At 37.1% G+C, this 24,126-nt stretch overlaps 2 protein-coding genes across 2 annotated transcripts in view; one reads left to right on the plus strand and one right to left on the minus strand.

Annotated features, from left to right (window-relative positions):
* The window catches only part of ADGRV1 (adhesion G protein-coupled receptor V1), a 303,011-nt gene that overhangs the window by 277,513 nt on the left and 1,372 nt on the right, over window positions 1-24,126 (minus strand). The gene's annotated exons all lie outside the window — the stretch shown is intronic.
* On the plus strand, window positions 12,984-19,143 carry LYSMD3 (LysM domain containing 3). Its single transcript, XM_070935768.1, has 3 exons — window positions 12,984-13,126; window positions 14,412-14,699; window positions 16,477-19,143. Exons 2-3 carry the CDS (start codon window positions 14,427-14,429, stop codon window positions 17,050-17,052), a joined length of 849 nt encoding a protein of 282 aa, XP_070791869.1. The 5' UTR covers window positions 12,984-13,126; window positions 14,412-14,426; the 3' UTR covers window positions 17,053-19,143.

The raw sequence follows: 24,126 nt of genomic DNA on the forward strand, positions 1-24,126 counted from the left end.
AACTTTTTCAGACCTTAACATACTTTAGCTTTGTGATAGCAGTTGAAGAAAAATACTCCCAACAATACATTAGGAACCGGATGTTAAGCAAATTGCAGTACACCATCCTGTTCTATATTACTGTGTTAATATATACTGCAAATGGGGAATTATATTTTGAAGAAATATTTTCATGCATAAACTTACAGATGCTCTGAAACTCAAAGCAATTTTCAACAGTTGGATGAAATGCCAATATTCCAAAATGTGCTTTTCCTCCTCTTTTGTTTAGAAGCAACTGTGACATGTTTAGCATTATTCAATCATTTTTAAATGAGCCCTGAGTCTTTTAAGCCTTCATATTGTGCAAATTATTTTCAATGAATGCAATTCAAACAATGAGAATTTCCATTATTCAAAATTTCTTGTTTCAAAGATTAATAAATAAATAAATAAATAAATAAATTCTAAGAGTAAGGTTACTTATATAAAATTTTCTTATTGTAATGCATATACATAAACCTTTGGATTATTATAGTAAAATTGTTTATTACAGACCTTATTTTATATTTATTTTGATCTGACAGACCTTTTTTATAGAAGTAACAGTTGTAATTCAACGAAGACATTTATTTTAACCAATCTCAGAAGCCATTTCCTCAAGCAAAATTGGGCATACATAATACATACTGTAATGTAAAATAATTTTCTAGCAGTCAAGTTAAATTTAACAATGAAATACATTCATTATATTGAGCCAATGTACTCGGTGAGAGAAGATATTTTCTCTTTAGCCCAAGCCAGAATTAATATATATTAATATCATAAATCAGTTTTGTTTGATACATACCCACCGAGAATAATTTGTGATTATATTAGTTTTCTATATATAAAACATAGTTCAACAGACAATCCCAAATATATAAATCTGAAGACAAGTTTAACAAACTGCTTCTTCGTAGAAGAACATTATTGCTTCTGCCTATATATATATATATCACTATACTGTATCTTCTCTTAAAATGATATTTGTATAATGGATACTGATGAGAAATATCAAATATATTATCCAAATTCATACTAAACTTTTCAAAACACATCAAAATTCTATCTTTGTCAGCATCTTAAGAAATAAAGAATTCCATTAATATCATTTATGGGTGCTTTCCCAAAGCCATATATATTTAACTATTCATCAAGGTAGTCAGTTTTATGTTACAGGATATTCACATAATTTACATGCATCTGATTTGTGCTTTGAAAAACATTTTTTTCCTGAAGTTGATGATAATCTAAAAATTAACTAAATGACATAGGCTCCCATATTTCCAAATGATTAATCTTAAACAATTTAGATGGAGGAAAATATGTTTTATTCCTAACTCAGGTATAATACAGTTCACATTAAATATTTGCAACAAGGCTATGTCTATTCAAAAGTTAGACTCATTAAGTTCACTTAGACTTATTTCCAGGAATGGAAAGTTTTCCTTAATTACAGTCCCTGCCGTATTTTTTTAGCTGCAGGTTAAAATTGTATCTATGTGCTTTTGTTATTAAACAGTGAAACAAAATGTTTCATGTTGTCTGCATTTTTAATTAAAAGTGCATACAAAGTCTTAACGATTTATTTTATCAGCCTCTTTCCAATCTCAATAGAAATCTGATATTTAACTTTTAGTTGAATTTACAACTGCTTATTAACACTCCATTTCTCCACATAAGAATTTTTGCTTTAATTAAAGTATTTTCCATACTTCATTTTTTCCATTTTATTTCAATAAAGACAAATTAATATTCTGTTTCATCTGAGTGTTATCTGAGATATTGATCAGATTGTGAAAATACTCTAATAAAAACTTGGTTCAAACTTACAGTCAGGTAAAATAATACATTTCTTTATCAAGCATAAAAGAACAAATTTAGAACTTGTCATCCTCATGACCTGGTAATAACCTCTTGGATAACATTTATAAGCAATTTTAGTAATGCTTAAGTATTCATATATACATATGCTCAGAACTTAATATATAGTGTTTCTTTGTGAGAAACATGCATCAAAGTTCAACACAATGTGACCAAAACAAAATTAAGCAGTTAGGAATATGATCCTGTAAACATATATTAGATAGTATCATTGAACTAAGTTGAATACATTGCAGAGTAAAAGATTGGGCTGTAGATCCCAGGACTTTTATGTAGGTGAAATTCAAATTTAGTTTTCTAATGAAATCAGGAAATTACAACAAAACCTAACCATCTTACACATTATTTTGTTCATTCAAAGAGACAAGCTCTATCTAGTGTGACACACTACACAAATTACAGCTTTCACATCTAGTAAGTTACATGCTTCTTAGCCTTCAAAGTGTAATACTGCATCTGTGATAAAGAGTTGAAGCCTTAGGGAGAATAGGAAACTTTTTTAAAAAAAATTGATTTATATGCCGCCCTTCTCCGGAGACTCAGGGCGGCTTACAATGCGTTAAGCAATAGCCTTCATACTCTTGTATACTTTTTTATACAAAGTCAGCTTATTGCCCCCACAATCTGGGTCCTCATTTTACCTACCTTAGAAAGGATGGAAGGCTGAGTCAACCTTGAGCCTGGTGAGATTTGAACTTGCAGTAATTACAGGCAGCTGATGTTAATAACAGTGCTTTAGTCTGCTGCGCTACTAGGGCTCATATTTGAATATATGCAGTGAATAAGGTTCAGACTTTATTGTTCACTATTGGTATATACATGTAGTACTTGTTTTCCCCCTTTTCCTCTTTATTTGAGGATAGATATGTCACAAGGAACATGTAGCAAATTGCACCAAGAATGCAGCTGAAGTACCATTTATCTGGATGATGCAATGACAGATTATTAGCAATATGATCCCTTATGTTGAATATTAAATCTGCCGAAAGGATTCCCCCCCCCCAGCAACTGGCCCAAATGGTTTAGCTGTTCTGTTCTGTTCTGTTCTGTGATTGGTTGGCCGCGTTGACAGCTCTTATAAAAGGGAGCTGTCAAAAGCGCGGCCGTTGTTGTTTTCAAGTTAGTTGCCGTTCTGAATAAAGTTTGTTGATTGCTGCAGCCGTCTCGCCTCAGTCAGTAATTGTGTGGATTGAGAACAAAATACCTTATAATCCATTTTTTGATAAATAGCCACAATGCTTCTAAGATGCCTGAGCAGGTGCTGTGCAGCTCCTAACTGGATATTCTAGTATGCTAAGAATTAGATAATATGGTAGCGTTACAAGAGGGAAACGGCAAAATGGGAAGACATCCTCACCCCATAAAAATCTCATGTTTGATGCAGGGAGGTTCCACTCTATGCATTTCACCTGAGAGCAATGATAGGAATGTAGCGTGTGTTTGGGGGGGGGGGGGATTGATCCGAAGTGGCGGCAGCAGTGCTGGAGCTCTGCAGGTACAGTGGTGCAAATTCGGACTCCGGTGGCCTTCGCTGTCGCCGGCGGCAGGACGTGCAAGTCCGGAGCTCTGGTTGCCTCCGCTGTCGCCGGCGGCAGTGCACACACAGGCCTTGAGGGAAGTCAGCTGGAGCCGCGGGATTGAAGTCCCGGGATCAGCTGGGCAGAGGGTGGCCGCAGGTGGGTGGGTGGCTGGGTTGAGACTGGGGCAACGACGGATGACGGAGCTCCGCCAGAGCCCCGGAGGGTGGCATGCCCGTAGGACAAAAGAGGGGGAGGCGATATAAAAAGGAGGTTTTGGCGGGAAAGAAGAAGAAGCTTCTGTGGGGCAAGCCTGAGGAGAGCGAGGGATAAAGAAGGCGATGGGGCGGGAAGGGGCTTCGTTGGGGCAAGCCTGAGGAGAGCGAAGGTCAGAGAAGGCGATGGGGGGGGAAGGGGCTTCGGTGGGGCAAGCCTGAGGGAGAGAAGGGATAGGAGAGGTTTCTGTGGCCAGCTTTTCTAGATGAACGAGCTGCCCCCCCTGAAAACAGCTGCAGGAGGTCGGTTTCGGCGCTTGATGCCACGCGCCCGCAAGCCACTCCACCGCAGTGGGCTCCGCTAAGCGCCGTGAGCGCCGGTCTCCCCTACCTGCCGAAGGGGCAGCAAGGCAGTGACTGTTCTGACGCGCTTGTAGCTCAGCCAGGAGGAAGGTTTCCTTTTCTTCTTTCCCCAACCTGAGCTGAAAGCTGACCGGCTTTCACTCTCGAGCCAAGCAGCCCGCTCGCCCCATAGCAACAGGTGCCGCTCTTGGGAGAGAAAGATGCTCTCTCTCTCTCTCTCTCTCTCTCTCTCTCTCTCTCTCTCTCTCTGTGTGTGTGTGTGTGTGTGTGTGTGTGTGTCTCAAGGCAAGCAAGGGAACAAAAGAAACTTCGCAACTTCCTCTGCAGCGGAGCTGGGATTCTCATCCACAGGCGCTCGCGAAGCACCTACCTAGACTCAGAGGTGTTGACATCAGCGTCCGTGGACTCGCTTGCCAGCCTGCCAGCCAGCTGTCGCTCCGTCCGCCCGCAGCTCCCTGTCACACACGCCTGTATTATGCATGCCCGCAGGGCGAGCCCTCATTGGGTGTCTGATGGCGCTGCCGCTCCGGCTCTCCTCTTCCTGCTCCTCGCCGGCTTGGTGGGAGAGGAGAGTTTGGCCACCCAATCAGCCGCCCTCTTCAAAGAGGCCGGCTTTGCAATGAATTTAATTCTAAAGCGAAGTTGGAGGCCTCCCTAGAGCAGACTGGCGTTCTCACCCTTCCATTTATACTCCTTTTGCTACTGTTGGGGAGGCTCGGGACACTTGGAAATTAAAATCAGAGTAGTGGATTTGGGAATACATATCCACTTGTCAAAGTAGAATCTGGACATATGCAAAGGATCTTTAAGGTTTTGTACCGATGGCTGTCTCCCCATTTTATCTCATTCTCTCCCGCACTAAGTCTGTAAGAAAAAGTAATTTAAGTATATCAATGGTAAGAGCCTCTTGGTTTTCTTTTCTCAAACAAACATACCCAATTCCATCAAATATGTTGTAGGGATTAGTTTCCAGACAATTGATCAGCTGTGTGCTTTTTACCAAAGGCACTGCAGTTTAAAACATGGGGTCCAGATTACAAATGTCAGGCAAAATACAATGGGCCACAATCATGAACACGACTGGATGATTCCTCTCATAAATATTTAAACTTTGTACTGTAATTTTATTTCTGGTCCTGCTCTATGAACAAGGCCTATGAACTCAAGAACAGCCTGCAAATCAAAGAAATATAAACACAGCTCAATCAACCAACTTTGCTTCACTTACGTAAAGCTTTCCTTAATATATTTTTCAAATGAAAAACTGCACAGTCTTTTCCAGATTTTGGCTTTCAACTTTCGAGAGGGTTTTGATTAAGAAACAGGCCTAGATACTCATGACAGGCCATCATTCCAAACTAGCATATTTAAGAATCTTATCCAGGGAGGAGGAAGTAGAATTAACAAGGCTCTGTTTTGCTCATGTTGGCTCTCCCCCATCTTATCCTACAGTGTTCAGTGGGTAAGAGTAATAAATGTAATACTGTAGTAATAATACGGGAATATCTGGCTGTGGTTGTTAACTTTTCTCAGGTCTATGCTATACAGCAGTGGTCCCCAACCCCCGGTCCGCGGACCGGTGCCGGGCCGTGGAATACCTGGCACCGGGCCGCGCAGCGGCCGGGGGACATGAACGCTGCAGCGCAAAGGCTCCTGGGCCGTGCGCAAAAGCTCCTGGGCCGTGCGCAAAAGCTCCTGGGCCGTGCGCAAAGGCTCCAGGGAAGAGAGCCCCGCGCAGGTACGCACGTGTGGCCCAAAGCCCCCACCCCTGCGCGCGCTCAGCGGGCCACGGTAAAATTATCAAAGGCTGATTGGTCCGCGGCGATAAAAAGGTTGGGGACCACTGCTATACAGTACTAACTTTATCTTGGACAACTTTCTTTGGACAAGTAATGTCAATCTCATCTCACGTCCAATGAGTCTGGCAAATGTTTTAAGAGAGTCCAGCCTAGAATGGATTGAATTGGAGAGATATATAAATCCAATAAACAGATGCCTCCCTTTCTCTGGGCTATTTCTACCCTAGTGTAAGAGGAATGGCAAAAATCCATTAATTCAGTCCATTATCTGCAGCAGTGCTCCAATCAGTGGATGCTTTCCCCAGGTTCAGTGATTTGCTAAAATGGGATGGCAGCAAATCCAGGAAAAAAAATCAAATCATGTTGCCTATAAAAAGTAATACACTCATAAATTAGGACAACACCATCTACCAATGAAACTGGAAAGATTTAGGGGTTGGAAACAAGCACTGCAATTTATGCTGCAATTGCTTCACATCAAATCGGATGGAGAACTAAAAATCAGCGGTGGAAAAAGTCCCTTTTTCTCTCAAATATATACTCTTTACTTTAAAGTTACTTTAAAGACAGTCCTGTTGATATGATGTTCATGACAACTTACACCTCTAAAAACAATTTAAGTTTTTTTTTTTTAAATTCTGCCTTTATTACTTTCCCACCTTCGCTATTATTAAATAATTCAAGGTGGTGAACAAACATAATACTCCTTCCTCATCCTAGGTTCCCCACAGCAACTATTTAAGAATGAAAATTAAAATGTCTGATTTTGCTATAAAAAAAAAGATCTCCCTCTGACAGTTGTCCCATCCCCCATTGAATTGTGTCTGCAGAAAACAAACCAAGTTCAAATGGGGTAGTTGGACTACTCCTTTCACTTTTATGTAAAAAGTCTTGGAGAAAGACAAAACAACACTGAAAGCAGCAGCCTCCAGTTTGTTTGTTTGTTTTCAAGGCTTTCCTATTTTCCTTTTATTGGCATGGCATGAATGAAGTCATGGGAAAAGAGGGACTTGAAATAATAATGTGGGTGGAGGAAACAAAACTTGGAGAAGAAAGAATAACTAGCTACTTGATTTTAAGCGGTTTTGTGCTAGCAATAAAAATCCACCCAGATGGATGCAACAGATCCCATCTAGTACTTCACAAGGCAGAGCAGATTAAAGAAGTAGTTAAAGAATCTCTGCCACTGCCCCTGCTTTGTGGACCATCCAGCCCCCAGATGTGAGGAAAGCCCCCAATCTCTTGGTGTTCTGCAAAGGGGTCAAAACTTGGCTCTGCAGCCTTGTTAGCAAGTTCCTTGAGAGCCCCTTCTACCTGTAATACTTCAATGTTAAATGGCCATCATAGGATTCCCCCCCACCTTTGATGCTTAACTGTCATTATTCTATAATTTTAAAAATTAGCCCTTTTTTATTTTTAGCATTAATTTTATATGTTTTTTTATTTATCAGTTATATTATATTGTACACCACCCAGAGCCCCTCTTTGAGAGAGATGGGCACTTTGGAAAAATAAAAAAAGTGACCCAGAGGAGGGGTGCCCTGGAGTTGTGTCTTTAGGAGTGATCTCCTGGATGTATTTGCTCCAGTGTAGAATGATGTAAATGTGTTAGTATGTAGCACAAAGCTACAACGTGATTTGCTTGATTTTCACTTAATGTCTACACCCAGTCACTTGGATTAGTAAACCTGATTAAGAGTTTTGAATTGTGATATATGAATTGCACTAATTTAGCAAACTTTAAATTTAGTTTTTAAGTTGTACTCAGGGAATGTCAGCCCCCAGTTTGCAAGTAAATGTTTAGCTAGAAGTTTTCAGGATGTACCAACTTCTAAGATAATGCTAAATAGTATTATAAAATCCCTTTCTTTGAGTTTGTCAATTTATTTCTTGCCAAAAATGGGTATCTTCTTGAAATAATTTCCAGTTTGAAAATACAAGAAATATTTGGCTAATCATAATTGTGCAAAAATTGTCATTAAAACCTATTTTTTATCTTCAATATTTATAAATGATGGTATAATAGATTTTTGGCTTTTTTCAACACTACAATATTAATATCCTTTCTTTTTTCTGTTAAATTATTTGCATCCTCTGTATCAATTTTAAATTATATCCAAACAAAAATATATCCACTTAACAAGGTACATGCCTCATAAATTGCAATGAGACTTACTTCTGAATGGAATTGTATAGGCATAGTATTGTAACTCTTGCTGGATTTTTTCATTCTGACCATATAGGGATCTGACCAAAAACCATCTAGTTCACATTCTGTGAATGTTTAGTCATATATTCTTGGCAGCTCACAGGCCAGTCCTCTATTTGTTCTCTAAAACTGATATTCAGACCAATTTAGACCATACTGTAGTTTTCGTCAGATATTTAGCACCATTAGACAATGTACTTTATTCACTGACCAATGCAATTGCAGTGCATGGATTTTTAGGCTTTAATACATGGAATAAAAATGCAAACCAAAATTGATTTTATTCCCTCAGTTTTCTCTATCATTGTAAATAAATTTATTTCAACCATTAATAATGTAAAAATATTAACTGAAGCTAAACTCTTCAATCAATGGAAACATTTCAGTTGAAAAAGTACAGTATCTTATTTGTCAAGTGTTAAGTGGTAATTAATGACATTTAAGTATAATGATACATTGGCCTAAACAAATTATTAAAAGGTTCCATTTAGATGATGCAGTGTTTTTTCTTGAATATACTAGATAAAACCAGCTTATCTGATATCTGTGTCAGATTGTCTAGATCTTGATGTTTTATGATGCTTCTTGTTTATGTGCCCCCTGTGTGGCACTTCCCTGCAGTTTGTTATTTTTCTTCAACAGTGGAGGGAGGAAACCAACAATGCTGGGCAACCGCATTACATAGCACAAGGTAACCATGGAAGCATTTGTCCAATTGTTAAGACCCTTCTAAAGCGATTCAGCCATTCATTTCTTTGAATCAATATTGAAGCTTTTAAGATTTATTATTCAGGAGCTTAGACAAAACTAATGAAAGAAATTTGTTGTTTCTTTCCATCAGTTCATTCCATCCTGTTAAGCATATATTAAGACCTTGTAAACTCCTGTGTGCAATAAGTAATGTTACTACTTTTTCCTTATGGAAAGTCTAATCATAAGATCCTGGTATTAACATTCCTGACACTATGTGAAAAGAACTTAAGAACTTCTAAAGCAGATTGCCATAAAGATGAATCTAATAAAAAGACAAAGAGAACACAAGAATAGAATATGAGAGTGGAGCAAATTGCTTAAAAATCCCTCAAAAAAGCTTTTAAAATTGTTAGAAAAGTCCCTTGCACTTAACTATTTAGGAATTTTCTCACTTCTCAATATTTTTATTAAATATTTTTAAACATATAGATTTATTTATTTATGTACTAAATGTATATAAGCCATTCATCTCATATACATGATTCTGGACAGCTCACAGGGTTGCAATTCCTATACTTAATCCAATACTTAATTGGAAATAAACTTACTTCATAGTACAGTGACACTATGTCAAATAGTTTTGTCAACAGTTTTACCTGTATGCAGGTATGAACCAACTTATTCTAATCATTTATAATATTTGTAAATGCAGGGGGGTAACTAAGAGACCACATTGAAGAGCAGGCAAGCTTTTGGTGGGCTAAGGAATGTTTTTGGCTATATATTAGTTCCAATGACCAAGGAAAAATAATAGAATAAAAAAGTAGTGAAACCAGAATTAAAGCACACACACACACTCAATTTTATTAATATGAGTTAAGATTCTTGTTCATTTTTTACTTGCCTCTAGTTAAAAGTTTATGTCCAAAATATTTTTTGCTCACTGTAGAGGTAATGGATTGAGGGTAATATCCTTGTTAGGATTGTAGAGTAGGTACATATATTTGTGGAAGTAACTGCCAATCATTGATCAATAATCCTAACCCATTTGGCAGGAGAAAACATGTAAGACTGCTGAAATAAGTGGATATAATTTGGTTCACAAAACACAAAAATAACTTGGCAGGCAAAAAAACCCCAAGAGTCTGAGTTGATAACTAAAATGAATTATAGCAATTTTTTGTTTTGATTTCCATTTTATGTAGTTGTTTTAATAGTATGCATAGTTCTTATTCAGATTTTGCATTTGCTGTTGGTTTTTATATCCTGCTCACAATGAGTAAGTTTCTAAAATACTTGCACATACAGGTGTCATGCTGTGATTAATACTGGCCCTTGCTAAGTCATTTAACATGCATTCAGATAAATGAAGTAATTTACATCAAGAATGAGAAAGACTGCATCTACATTAGTATTCACAGGTTGTGCAGCTACTGTCCTGTTCATCAAGTTGGAAATATACTCTTTTGTACACTGATGGGAAAATGTCACTAGGTACAAATGGTTAAAAGAAGGGAGTGAGGTAGGTCCTTTTAGTATAGAAGTGCATAGCTCTAGTAATATTTAACTCCATACTGTAGATTCTGTTTAAAGCACACTTCTCAAACATTGTGAGAGCATAATTCTCTAAAATCAATACATATTCAGAAGAAGCAACTATGCTAGAATTAACATTAGGCAAGAAATAACTATATTATTGTTTTTAAACTCTCTGGCAACAAAACTACTCGCTGGAGTTTGCATAGGTACAATTAGTCAGAAGGCCTAAATTGAGTTCTGAGAGTGGTCTCTTTGCCTATCCAAGCATGATGGGTTTTCAGCAGTGGTGGGATTCAATTTTTTTTTACTACCGGTTATGTGGGCGTGGCTTGGTGGGCATGGCAGGGGAAGGTTACTGCAAAATCCCCATTTTCTCCTGATCAGCTGGGACTCAGGAGGCAGAGAATAGATGGGGGCGGGGCCAGTCAGAGGTGGTATTTACCAGTTCTCCGAACTACTCAAAATTTCCACTACCGGTTCTCCAGAACTGGTCAGAACCTGATGAACACCACCTCTGGTTTTCAATTCAAAAGTTGACAAATCCTAATTATAAAGAGAAGAAATGTTGAAATTAATTTGTCTTTTACATTATCATCCAAAACTTTTTAAAAAATGATCTGGTAAATAATTATTTACAACAATTAGTGCCAAGGTATTATATGCATTTACTTTCCTCAAATTTATTTGCTGCTGTACTAATTTCTATTAGCTTTTTTGACCAGTCATAAAACTATATTTTTGCAATAATTTACACAGATAAGTCATATATGTCCTTGTTACTATCTTTTTACAATATATTTTTTTATTGGCCAAGTGTGATTGGACACACAAGGAATTTGTCTTGGTGCGTACTGTATGCTCTGAGTTTACATAAAGGAAGATACATTCATCACGAATCATAAGGTACAACACTTAATGATAGTCATAGGGCACAAATAAGCAATCAGAAAACTATCAATATAAATCATAAAGATACAAGCAACAAAGTTACAGTCATAAAGTCATAAGTGGAAAGAGATGGGTGGTGGGAACGATGAGAAGATTAATAGTAGTGCAGCCTTGGTAAATAGTTTGACAGCGTTGAAGGAATTATTTGTTTAGCAGAATGATGAAGTTTGGAAAAAAACTGTTCTTGTGTCTAGTTGTTCTGGTATGCAGTGCTCTATAGTGTCGTTTTGAGGGTAGGAGTTGAAACTTTATGTCCAGGATGCGAGGAATCTGTAAATATTTTCATAGCCCTCTTTTTGACTCATGAAGTATACAGGTCCTCAATGGAAGGCAGGTTGGTAGCAATTGTTTTTTCTGCAGTTCTAATTATCCTCTGAAGTCTGTGTCTGTCTTGTTGGGTTGCAGAACCAAACCAGACAGTTATAGAGGTGCAGATGACAGACTCAATCATTCCTCTGTAGAACTGTTATCAGCAGCTCCTTGGGCAATTTGAACTTTCTGAGTTGGCACAGAAAGAATATCATTTGTTGTGCTTTTTTGATGACGTTTTTGATGTTAGATGTCCATTTTTTAAATACAGTATTGTGGTTGAATGCTTTATGAAAACTGCTTCAGATCTCTGTCAAACATGAAGTAGCATAGATGCTTATGGGTTCATGTATCTTGCTAAATCTTGCAGAAACAACCAAGAAGTGTATCTACACCACTGAAATAAAATTTAATTTTCTTTGTAGGCTTCCTAGTTGTTCACACATGCTGTTCACTTTTTCCTATGTACTTGTGAAATGGAATTGCATTGTATTAACCAACAATTCCAGCTAAAATTTAAAATTTACTCTAGAAATGTTTAAAGTACAGATTTCAAAAAGAGGCCTGGGAACAAAAGAAGGAAGAAACAGCTAGTGCAGCTGAACATTCATATTTTATTTCAGTTAGAGACAGGGCAATGTCAAGAAAACTATATGGATTTCATGTTGAAGAGTATTCCCAACACCACACATACACACAAAGCTTTTATGAGGACACCAGCAGCAAATAAAGCACAATAATATCCCCTTCACTATTTTCCCCAGCAACTTGAGCACAAGAAATAATACCGTAGCTGTCATTAAATTCACTGACTGAATATCATTTTGATAGAAGCAATGCATATTAGCTACACATCAATATGCTAAGAGAGTCCTTTAGTCTGTTCTTAATTTTCCACAATTCAGCTTCGCTAGATAACCCTGCCTAAAAGATTCATGTTTTTCCCCCGTGCACTTTTATACACATCCTCTTACACTTCTTCTAAGCTTTAAAAACTATCATAATTATTTTCTATTGGGGGAGATGCTTTAGTTCCTATATTTACTTTGTTCATCTCTTCTGCATTTTCTTCAGCTTCATGGTACGGTACTATTTTTCTGAAACGGAGACTAAGTCTTCACAGTATTTCCTGTGCGTAGTAACAAATAGACAGACACATCAGGTTGCTGTAATAAGTGCTTTTAAAACAATTTAGCAAAGATGTGTGGAGTCCACACCCAGAATTCCACACATTTTAAAAATAACCGAATTTGAAAACACTGATGTACAGTATACAAAACTCTGTAATATCACGATACTAACGACTATCTACACTATGGGCGGAGAATACTTCAAGCACAAATATCACGAAATTATTGGGGAGAGGAAAACTCTCTAAAAGAGTAGTTGCGAAATCTCGCGAGACTAGTGTATTGCCATTTTGGAAAATGCCGTCGTGGGATTTTGAGATCTCACGAGAGGAAGGCGAGCAGAGTGGCCGCCATCTTGTCGACGCGCGGGCGCTTTCGCTCTTGCAAAGCGGCCGTATTTCGTTTCAGTTCCCAGGCTTCTCATAGTGGCATCCGCGGAGAACGTTGAGCCGGCGCCGAAAAACGCGCCCTCCGCAAATGGCCGCTCCTGGGTAGATTGGTAAGTAATCTGCTTGCCAGTCTGCCTGTATGTATGTATGACAAAAAGGAGGGCAGTTTTTTTAGAAAAATAATTTCTGGAGTCGGGCGGGGGCTGGTCAAATGCCGAGGGCGAGAGATGGTGCGGGGGATGGGTGGGGGGCACTGAACAGCTTTGCCGATCTGCCACAGACCCCGGTGCTTTTTTTCCATCACAAACTCGCCCATCCTCTTTGTTGGAATCCTATTTTCCTGTTCCAGTTTCCCGGCTTTTGATGCGTGGCATCAGGACGTTGTATCTTGTCCTTCTATTCTTAGAGTGGGGAAATGCTTCAGCTACTGGGTTTTTTTTTTTGTTGTTAAAGCTCAAGAGGAGTCCTGCAAGATGACAGGTTTATCATCTGGGAGTTTTCATTTGCCTTTTACTTAGTGGGACTGTTTCAATAACTTCCATAGTGGTGGGATCTGGAGATTCCCTTGGTCCGAGGATTTCCCTCCTTCCTGCCTACGTGTAAGTGCTTGAGGCTTCAAAAGCATTGCGGGAGACGTCGGGAACTTCTTGCCAGATGTAAATAGTGACAAATGCAACCGGTGAATCATCATAGCAACTATTTGATTTTTAACTAGGGTTACAATAATAGTTGTGTCAATGAAGTTCACCTTCAGTTTTTGCAACACAAAAACTGAACTCTTTTTGGAGAGGGGCCTGTGGCATAGCCATCAGAGACCAGGTGCAGCCCTTGATCCAGAAGAAGGGAACAATTGCCCGGTTTCCTGTATTTAATATCGGGGATTTTAGGTCATCTTGGAAGTTGTTTATCCATAGTAATCTTTTGATGTCTAATTGCAGGAGGCAGGAGTGTATATATTCAGTTTATTTTGATCACACTTGTTACTAACAAGGGTGTCCTTAGATGTCTTATCTAAGCCTCTTTATTTTGAATTCTGACTTCTCAAACATTTTGATCAAAGATTGTTGCAAACAAGTGTTCATGGTACCTGTCTAATGCTGTTTCGAATGTATCCTAGTACAAAGTTTTTATCATATTGCTAGTTGGGTCGTGATTTACTCTGTAATAGCTGCTTTCTTCTGCTATAGCTAGCTCCAGTCCTATATGGAAATAATGCTGTCTCATCAGTTTATTTCTATTATCTTTTTTAAAAAATATGAACCAAGGATCTGTGTTCATTGAATTATTATCTAGAGGAATAAATATGTCAATAGGGAGCTGAATGAAATAATGTGTATACATCTTTAAAAATATTTGTGCTTAGTTGCCCTCTTTTCATTCTCTTTTCACTGTTAGATTTCTCCTGGTAGAATGACAGGAAAAAGCCAGACTTTAAGTTTCCAACTCCCAGCTGTTGTACAGCCCACTTCAGTGGATAGCCACGTATATCCATTTGGGAACAATCTTAGTTCTGACAGTGATGTTTTGGAAGATGAAGTTGAAATATATGAACTGCGACCTCGGGGAAAAGAGAAAACTCGGAGAAGCACTTCAAGAGAAAGAATGGATGATATTGTGTTTATAACTAAAGATATACAGGAAGGAGATACATTAAATGCATTAGCTCTTCAGTATAGTTGTTCAGTAAGTTTCTCTTTTTCCAGTTGCATATAATTGTATCATATGTTAGAGACACATAAATGTAGAATGTTTTAAATAAAATTATGCAATAAACACAATTTAAAAGGTTACTTACAGTATTAGATTCTGGACTGTACAAATATACAGTATATGTTTGCCAACTAGAAGCATATGGTTTTTCAATTATAAATTTTGGTAATTACTAAAATTTCAATATTTTTCTTCTCTAACAATATTAATGAAACTGATATAGAAAATTCCAAAAGTTAGAAGATTGTATAGGATTAGAATTATTTATTTTTATTCATACAAAGTCAACTTTCCTCCAGCTGGTGGTTATATTTTATTTGTTGGACTTTAATGGGGCTACCTGATGAGATAAGCAGAATTAAGGGGAGGGGATACTCAAAATAATTTTATTAAACTTACCAAATTTAGCACTTAGCATTTGGGGGGAAGGGAAAATTAAGACTATCAAAAATTGATGAGTATCTTTTTAAACATATAAGTAAAACTATAGAGTTCTTTCATTAGTTTTTAAGGATACATAAGGTACCGTACTTCTAAAAAAAATTAAGAATAGGAAATATACAATGGTATAATTATCTTAAATCAGATGGCTAGTAGATAATGAAATGGGGCTGTATGTTCTTGAAAGAATATTGAATACAGCTGAAATAATGTTTAGTCCTGTGCATAATTTTAGACTCAAAAAAAAAAAAAAATAGAATGTTTTGCAATGCAGGAAGATGTCAGAGGTAGCACCTATCTCATGTCTTTAGCTTCAGTGCAATAATTGTGGAAGACAACTATGAATTTCCAAGAAATGAAATGATTGCATTAAAGAATTGCAAAAAAGAGTTTTGTTCCTGTCCTCATGTTCTAAAATATTTCTCTTAGTGGTCAGTGTGTGTGTGTACATATTTGTATAAATATTTCTATTAGTGGTCGTATGTATGTATGTATATGTGAATTTGTACAAATAGCAAGAATTTTTGTATAAAATATTGTGATTTTAATTACAATTAATTGATTTTAAACTATGAAAAATGAAGTGCAAGATATACAGGATCAAATAATTTTACTGCAGACTATAGGTAAAATGCTTATTTGTGCAAAAGATTAAGGCCTTATTCAGATGGCTTTCTTACATTCAGTGGTTATTTTTGTTTGATAATAGTATTAGTTTACTAAATGCATTTAGACTGGATGTAAATGGAATATTATATCTGTGTAGCATTTTAAATTAAAACAATGACTCAGATTGCCATTGTTTCAAGCCATGGTTTGCCTAACTATGATTAAATCGTAATTGTTTAGGCATTTTATTCAGTCATTAATTTTTAAGCAAACTGACCTGGCCTTTAACCTTGATTCACAATTGGTTTTATACTACATGCTGAGTCAAAATCAAGTGAACAACAACATACATGTTAAGAACCAGTCCTGAACACACAGCCACATCCTGATTATTTTAGATTCATTTCCCACAGTTGTCCCACAAGAAATGGTGATTCATCCCTTCTATCCTTTCTGACTTTTTTTTTAAAAAAGAAAAACTTAGTAGCTTCAAAATAGCTGTTAACTAAGGAGAACCGGTACTTGTTATTCTTGGTAATCTGCAGTTTGACTTTTTGACATAATTTAGTTTGATAGTGAAAGCAAGACTTGTATCAATATTGACAGAACAGGTTCTTTTTTTTAAAATGAGTTGAAAGTAACAGGAGTGATTCAGTCAACTTTTTAAATGAAGCTAATTTATTTTATTATAACATTTCAGGTAGCAGATATCAAACGGGTGAACAATCTTATCACAGATCAGGACTTCTTTGCACTAAGAACTATTAAAATTCCAGTTAAAAAGTTCAGCCTTCTGACGGAGACACACTGTTTTCCAAAAAATAGACAGAATTCAAGATCTGCCTCCTCTTCATATTCCACAGAATTCTCAGATTCATCACTAGCACCTGAGTTGTTCTCGTCTACTGAAACAGCTGGTAACTTTTTGAAAGAAGTGGACCGTGATATAGAACAAATAGTGAAGTGTAATGCTACCAAAAGAGAAAATCTTAATGAAGTTGTTTCTGCTTTATCAACCCAACAATTGAACTTTGAACCAGATGGTAAACCTGTCAGACAGAAAGATCCTTATTATGGTGCAGACTGGGGAATTGGATGGTGGACAGCAGTGGTAATAATGGTGGTAGTAGGCATTATAACACCTGTTTTTTATCTTTTATACTATGAAGTTTTGGTCAAAGTGGATGTCAGTCATCATTCTACAGTGGAATATTCATTAGTTGCACCATCTCAGTCAAAGCCATTAGAAAATGAGATAAAGCAGCCTATTTCATGACGATTAAGTTTTGGTTTTACATGCTAAATGTCTGAGCATTCTTGCCGTGTATTCTGCAAAGAAGCATGAACATGTCCTGAGTGGAACTGTAAAGTGGCTATCTCTGATGATAATATACTGTGTGTGTGGAAAAGTTGTCAATATATTGAAAAATTAAAAGTTTATCTGGATCTGCTAAAATATGGATTTAAGCTGCCACCCTGCCATTGAAATTAATACAACTGAAATCAATCTAAGAAGTCTGTTACAGCAAACTTCATATTTACTTAAAAATGTTTAGTCTGGCTTTAATGGTATGGAGATTCTATGTATATCAAGGAATAATACCTTCTATCATAGTATAGTGGAATTAGGAATAGTTTGGTTTATTAGATTTACTAAACAAGCACACTGCTTGGTATTGCTCAACAGGATAATCAGTTTGAATTATTTGAAGAGCACTATATAATGAAAAGGAAGCAATGATTCATATAATTCCTTTGTTCTAACTGCAGTGAGTTTCAGAGAATGAAAACTTAAACAGGAAAAAGGTGAAAGAATTCTACATTCTTTGAACTTTTTTGTTCCTAAAGTGCTCGTTGTATTGTATAATACTGCATATCTTCAAATGCAGAAGAGCTGTTTACACAAGCAGTTTGCACAAACTCCATTTTCTGTTATAAATGATTTAGAATTAAAGTGAAAGAGTACTAGCTACTTGCAGGAAACCAGGACCGGTAATCTAATATCAGATTTCTTTCAAGGTCATAACAATGACATTGTGGAAGTTAAACAATCCATTGCCACTAATGTATCACATGTACAGTTGGGCTGAATACTGTGCTAAGCCATTAAATGCTTGGGCTTTCATTTGGTATATTATTTTAACCTAACCATTGGAGAATTTAAAGAACCTTTTTTACTTGGTTTGATAGTTAATTTTTTTAAAGTGGAAAACCATGGTTCAGCAGCTATGGTTTAGTGCACTTTATAAAGCTAATTCTGTACATGGATAAGACTTAGAGGATGGCAGCCACACAAAATGTATAAAAATACATTAATTCCTTCCATTAAACAAATGCAGTATTAGTGGCTTATTTCCTTCTTAAATCTTTTATTTGGAACTTTTCTATTGTTTTTGCACCCATTTATGGTCTTCTTGCACTAGCTACCTAATCAATATTATTTTGGAAAGCAAACCTATTGTTCCTTAGGGCATTATTGGAAGTGTACTACAAGTGTATGCTTAAGAGAGGGAAAAGGTCATTCTTTTCATTTTAGCATATAACTAGTTGCAAAGTAAAGAAATACAAATGGAATCTTTCTGAAAATTTAAAGACATGTTCTACAATTGGCACATGAATGCATTAGAAGGTCAAGTATGGCTGACTGATAAAACTAAAAAACAAAGAAAATAATAAGCTGTGCAAGACTATTTTAAAGATCTCTATGCCATAAAACATAGGGTGGCATATAGTAATGTTTTTCAACCATCTACACTTTTTGAAGTACCAGAAGTTGAGTACCTCAAGTATGCTACTTTTTTTTTTCTTTTCTTATAACTTGAATTAAGGTGTTTGAAAAGAAAATATTAAAGGAAGATACAATATAAGTATAGGTTAAACAGCTTGGGTCTTACAGCTCAGGAGTTGTGCCTTATTTCTACAACTGAAAAAATCTATAGTGTTTCATGAATAAGTAGTATACTTACAAATGGAAGGTTTCTTCATAAAAATTATGTTAAACAAGTCAGTTTTGAAACTAAGGTCAAGAACGTGTAAGCTATAATTTCTTATGCAGTGTTGCTATGTTTTTTTATCTTTTCCAAATTACATTTTCATCATGTGAAGGACTGAAAAGACTGAAAAGATAACATCAAGTTAAAGAAAAAACCTGGAGTATTAAGAAATTCCACTAAAACAAAGCAATTAAGTTCAGAATATCAGGTTTGTGAGTATACTACATAACTGAAGCATATGAAATAGCTTAATTGTCATTTGGAAAAGAAATTTTCACAAAATGAGATTTATGTAAGTTTCAGAATTTATCAAAAGGCCTTTGGCCAGAGTATTATTTCAAAAAGAATATAAATAAATACCTATATATTTCTAATTCTGTTCAGAGTGATGAATCAACCATATGAATTGTAGAATGCATATATTTAGTAATGAGTTTGAGTGTCATATATTTATTCCATAAAGTCTAAAGAAAGCTTGTGAATTGTAAATTATAAATTGTTATATAAAGAGTTTAAACAATAAACTTATAAAGAAAAAAGAAATACATTAAAATCAAGTACAGTTCAGATAGAAATATACATAGAAATAGTTTTGTTTTATCTCACTGAATTATGCAAAGGGGAATTGAGATTTGTTCTATATGCCTAAAATTATTAAAAGGGTTACAAAATATTGTGACTCCATAGAATATATAATCCATCATATATATTCTTCAAGAATATTTTTCTACTTATAAAATGCATCCTAGGATTTATCTTAAGGTGAACTGATATTCAGAGTTATCATGTCTATTATGCAGTTGTATTGGGGGATGAGAAATTTCAACCAGTCTTAATTTTTTGGCAAACTACCAAATTTTGTAGTTGAAAGATGAAATTGACAGTGGCTTTCCCTTTTCCACTATGTCACCCATAAAATATGACAGTGGCATCACTTTTAAAAAGACCCATGGTTTAGTACGGAAGGCTTGTGCCAAATCTAATTACTGTACATAGATTGGGCAAACCATGAATTGCCTGACCAAATACTGTTGGGCAACCTTTGGCTCTTGAACTAATTTCGACCTCTTATGGAAAATAACACTTTATAACTCCTTTTCCTACTCTACATTTTATGATATTTAAATTGAAAAAGTCAGGGGAAAGCACATTAACATTAATTGCACTTCTCCTGTAACCTATCTTTAGACCTGGCTGTGTTTCTGAAATCACAATTTAATGCAAGTAGTTTCATAGCAGGGTTGTGGATTCCCTGTTGCCCTATCCACTCCTTTCCAGCATCCCCTACTGGTAAGAAAACCAAACCCCAGTTGCTTTTCTGAATTTGTGGCAGGATTGGAGATTCAAGTCTTAATTTTTATGATTTATTTGTTTAGCCATGTTTTGTTATTTTACTGAGTACTAATCAAAATTATTCCCCAAATCATCCAGATTGTTGAAGGAAACTGACAGTCTTGTCAAGAAATTAAAAGAGTGGTATATTAAACAAAACCTTCCACACAAAATGTGATCAGAAGAGGTGTTTTGAAATACAAAGTGGAAAAGCCTAAGCCAGGACTTTCTCTGAATTGTAGTACCTCTAAATTTTTCTTTCAATTCTATTTCAAGCACACAGACACATTTGCTACATAGCAGCATTCCTGCCTACTAGATTTATCAATCTTCTGGGAGTTCAGTATTCAATTGTAACGCTAAAAGAAAAATGTATGTATATAGGAATCTCAACTCAAGTCCTATAACTGAAAAATTCTCAATTATACTGAGAGACTGAAGAATGTCAGCATAATATCCAAAATAATTCATTATATATTGTACTGGTGAGGATAGAAGTGAATGTCTCATTTCTTTATAGTAAACAAAAAGAAAATCTATGCCTTGGGCTCACAATGTCTAGTTTTTAGCTTGATGCATTAATCTGAGATAATTATCTCTTTTGAAAGATAAATACTGCTGAATGACATAGTCCATAGATATCCAACAGAAGACATGATAACCTCACATGCACCATTAGGCCTTTGAGCAAATGACATTAAGTATGTAATTTCTGTGATGTGATTGACAAATTACATATTTTATGTAATTTGCATGATAAAAGTCATGATGCACGTGGCATTAATTCAAGAGGAGGTTGTAGATGGGTCAGAAATTATCCAACACACTAAACCTAAGGATGATTTCTTGAGGAGACAGACTATTATCTTCATATAGGCTGATAAAACCAGTGGTTTAACTTGTTGAATTCATGGCTACTTGTACTCAATCATATTCCTAGAGAGGATTAATCAATAAGGAAGGGCATTGGTTTTATAAACTGATAGCATATTCAGAACCTGTCCATTTCCTTAAGTGAAGCAGGGGGGCTCAAACTAACGTAAGTCATACAATACAGTGGTTTAATCAGCTCCATAGGCTGTGTAATAGGAATCAGATCTGAGCAATTTCCTATCAGATGTCTAAAATAATTGTCATAGGAACCCTACAGATGTTTTTCTGCTTGTTCTCTGGCCAGTAATGAGTCATTTTAAAGAGTACCACTGGCTAGCATTCTGTAGATACAATAACAATGGAAAAATAAAGTTTTGCCACTCTTCCTGCCTTGATGTAGTCCTTAGTATGGACTCTTAATATGTGTTTATTCAGACTCATCTTCATTTTCAACCCTATTGTTTCATCTCCTTGAGCTTTTCTAAAGACTACTGAATCCACTAAGATCCACAGACAGAAAGAGGGTGTATGGAGTCAATCCAATCTAAAGTCATTGTCACCCTCTCATCCAAAGGTGTGAGTAGGGTTTCAGTCAAGCTTGAAGTAAAGCCTTGAGAAATTCTGCAAACTCCCTCTGAAAACCAGTTGGTGCTGAGGCAGTTCAGGCAAATAGGGTCTTCCAGTCAGTGTTGCGGGGAGGGAAAGTCTGGCCATAGGGACTGTGAGATACCCCAGGGCCTGACTTTCCCCACCTCTATTTAGCATCTATATGAAGCCATTGGATGAGATCATCCACAAGCACAGGGTTAAATACAATAAGTTTGCTGGTGATACAGCTGTGTCTTTCTCAAGGAGCCTTGGTAGTACAGTGGTTTAAAGCACCCTGTTATTAACACATCTGCCTGCAATTACTGCAGGTTCGAATCTTACCAGGCTCAAGGTTGACTCAGCCTTCCATCCTTTCTAAGGTAGGTTAAATGAGGACCCAGTTTGTGGGGGCAATAAGCTGACTTTGTATAAATATACAAAAGTATGAAGGCTATTGCTTAACGCATTGTAAGCCGCCCTGAGTCTCCGGAGAAGGGCGGCATATAAATCAAATTAAAAAAAAAAATGGTATTGTCAAGGGTCTTTCCCACTAACTGGACTCAGTCCTAGCAAGACAGAGAGACGTTAAGTTGTAGAACTTCCCAAGTCTAGAGAATTCTGAATCTGGATGGGGATGCAATTCTTCTGTCAATTTAGGGATATTTGTGGACTCAACAGTTCCTCCTTGAGCAGGGGACAGCTATAGTTAGTAGCCCTTTTATATAAATGCATCACGTACGCCAACTGCATACATTCTTAGCATGCAAGGTTGCACTCAGGGTCACTCATGCCTTAGTCCTTTCCCAGTTGTTCTGGTGCAACACACACTATTATACGAGATTTAGGGTTGTCCTGAGCAGTGTTCAGAAACTACTCCAGAATGCAGCAGTGCCGAATGTATTGGATCAGCTTCTGAATGCTGTAATACCTGCAGTGTTGGGTGTACCTTTGAATGCTCCCAAAATACTTTGTTTCCCCGAAAATAAGACATCCCCTGATAATAAGTCCAATCGGGCTTTTGAGCGCATGCGCTAAAATAAGCCTATCCCCGAAAATAAGCCCTCCCCGAAAATATTTAAATGCAGAGCTAAGAGGGCAAGAGGAGCCTCATCTTGCTCCATATGCCCCAAAATAATAAGACCTCCCCGAAAATAAGGCCAAGCGCTTATTTTGGGGTTAAAAAAAAATAAGACGGGGTCTTATTTTCGGGAAAACACGGTACTACTGCACTGGCTCCCAGCTGGGTTTTTGGGTGCAATTTAAGGTGCTGCTGGCTACCTATAATGCCCCACATGGCGAGGTTATTTGAGATTGTCTGACCTCGGTTATGTCCACCTCACCTATCAGATCTGACAGGGTGGCATGCACCAAATCTCTTCTACGAAACAATGCCATCTAGTGGGATTTAGACGGCATTATGTATTTTCATTCACAACGCCTGCGCTATGGAACACAATCTCTCTCCACTGAGATCCAGATGGCCCCGACTCTGTACTGTCATCCTTCCAGAAAGCCTTGAAGACTTGCTTTTTCTCCTGGCAGTGGGGCCACACCAAAATGTATGGAATATTGATTAAATATATCTTTTATAGTCCTCATTTACACTGTAATGTTTCTATGATTTCCTATGTTTTTGTGTTTTACATTTGCTAAATTCACAAGGTTCAGATAGGCAGCTGCCTAAATTATACAGAAAAGTAAATAGTCAGACAGACACTAATATAGTCCCTGTCCATTTAAATTCCTTTACTCTGGTTTGCAGTGATTCTCTCCCTTCAGCTTTATTACGAAGATTTAATAAAATTCTCCTCTTAAAACATTTATGTCCCTGTTGTGATGAACTGGTAGAGAGAACTGATAATGTCCTTTTGCACTGCCAATTTTATCGACATATCTTTTGTACGTGTGCATGTGTATGCACATGCCTTTGAGTGAGGGTTAACTCCTGGCAATTTTCTTGCCATTTCAGAAGTGGTTGCCATTACTTCCATCCTAGAGTTGAGAGAAATCGACTGGCTCAAGGTCATCCAGCTGACTTTGTACCATTGGAAGTAAAATCTGGTCCGGTTCCAAGCCAGGAGAAAGATGCTGGAAAAATGAAGTGGAAGCAGGCTGCAGGAAAGGAGATTCCATTTATTAGGAATCGGACACGAAGTGACATAGTAATCAGTTATGGGATAGCTGACAAAAGAGTCTGGTGAGTGGATGGGTTTTTATGTGGTTCTAGGGCAGTGATGGCTAACCTTTTTGCCATCGCGTGCCAGGAGAGGGGGGGCGGGGAGGGTCACGCGCGCACGTGCCCATGTGCATGCGCACGCAACCCCACCCACCCCCGCTCCTGGCACATGATGGCCTGGTAGGTTCATTTTTCTTTCTTACCTGGTTCTAGATCCTCTCTATGCATCTGGGAAGGGAGAAAACAGCCTTTCCCACTCCCTTGGAGGCCCTACGGAGGCTGAAAGGGCCCATTTCCCAACTCTCGGTGGGACAGGAAGTGACATTTTCCACTCCCCATATTTTCCTTCTCTCTTTCTTATATATCTATGTCGTAGTGATTTCAAATC

The sequence above is a fragment of the Pituophis catenifer genome, unplaced genomic scaffold, assembly GCF_029215685.1.
Source record: "Pituophis catenifer annectens isolate HBS135680 unplaced genomic scaffold, rPitCat1.0.hap2 SCAF_2, whole genome shotgun sequence".
Lineage (NCBI taxonomy): Eukaryota > Metazoa > Chordata > Lepidosauria > Squamata > Colubridae > Pituophis > Pituophis catenifer.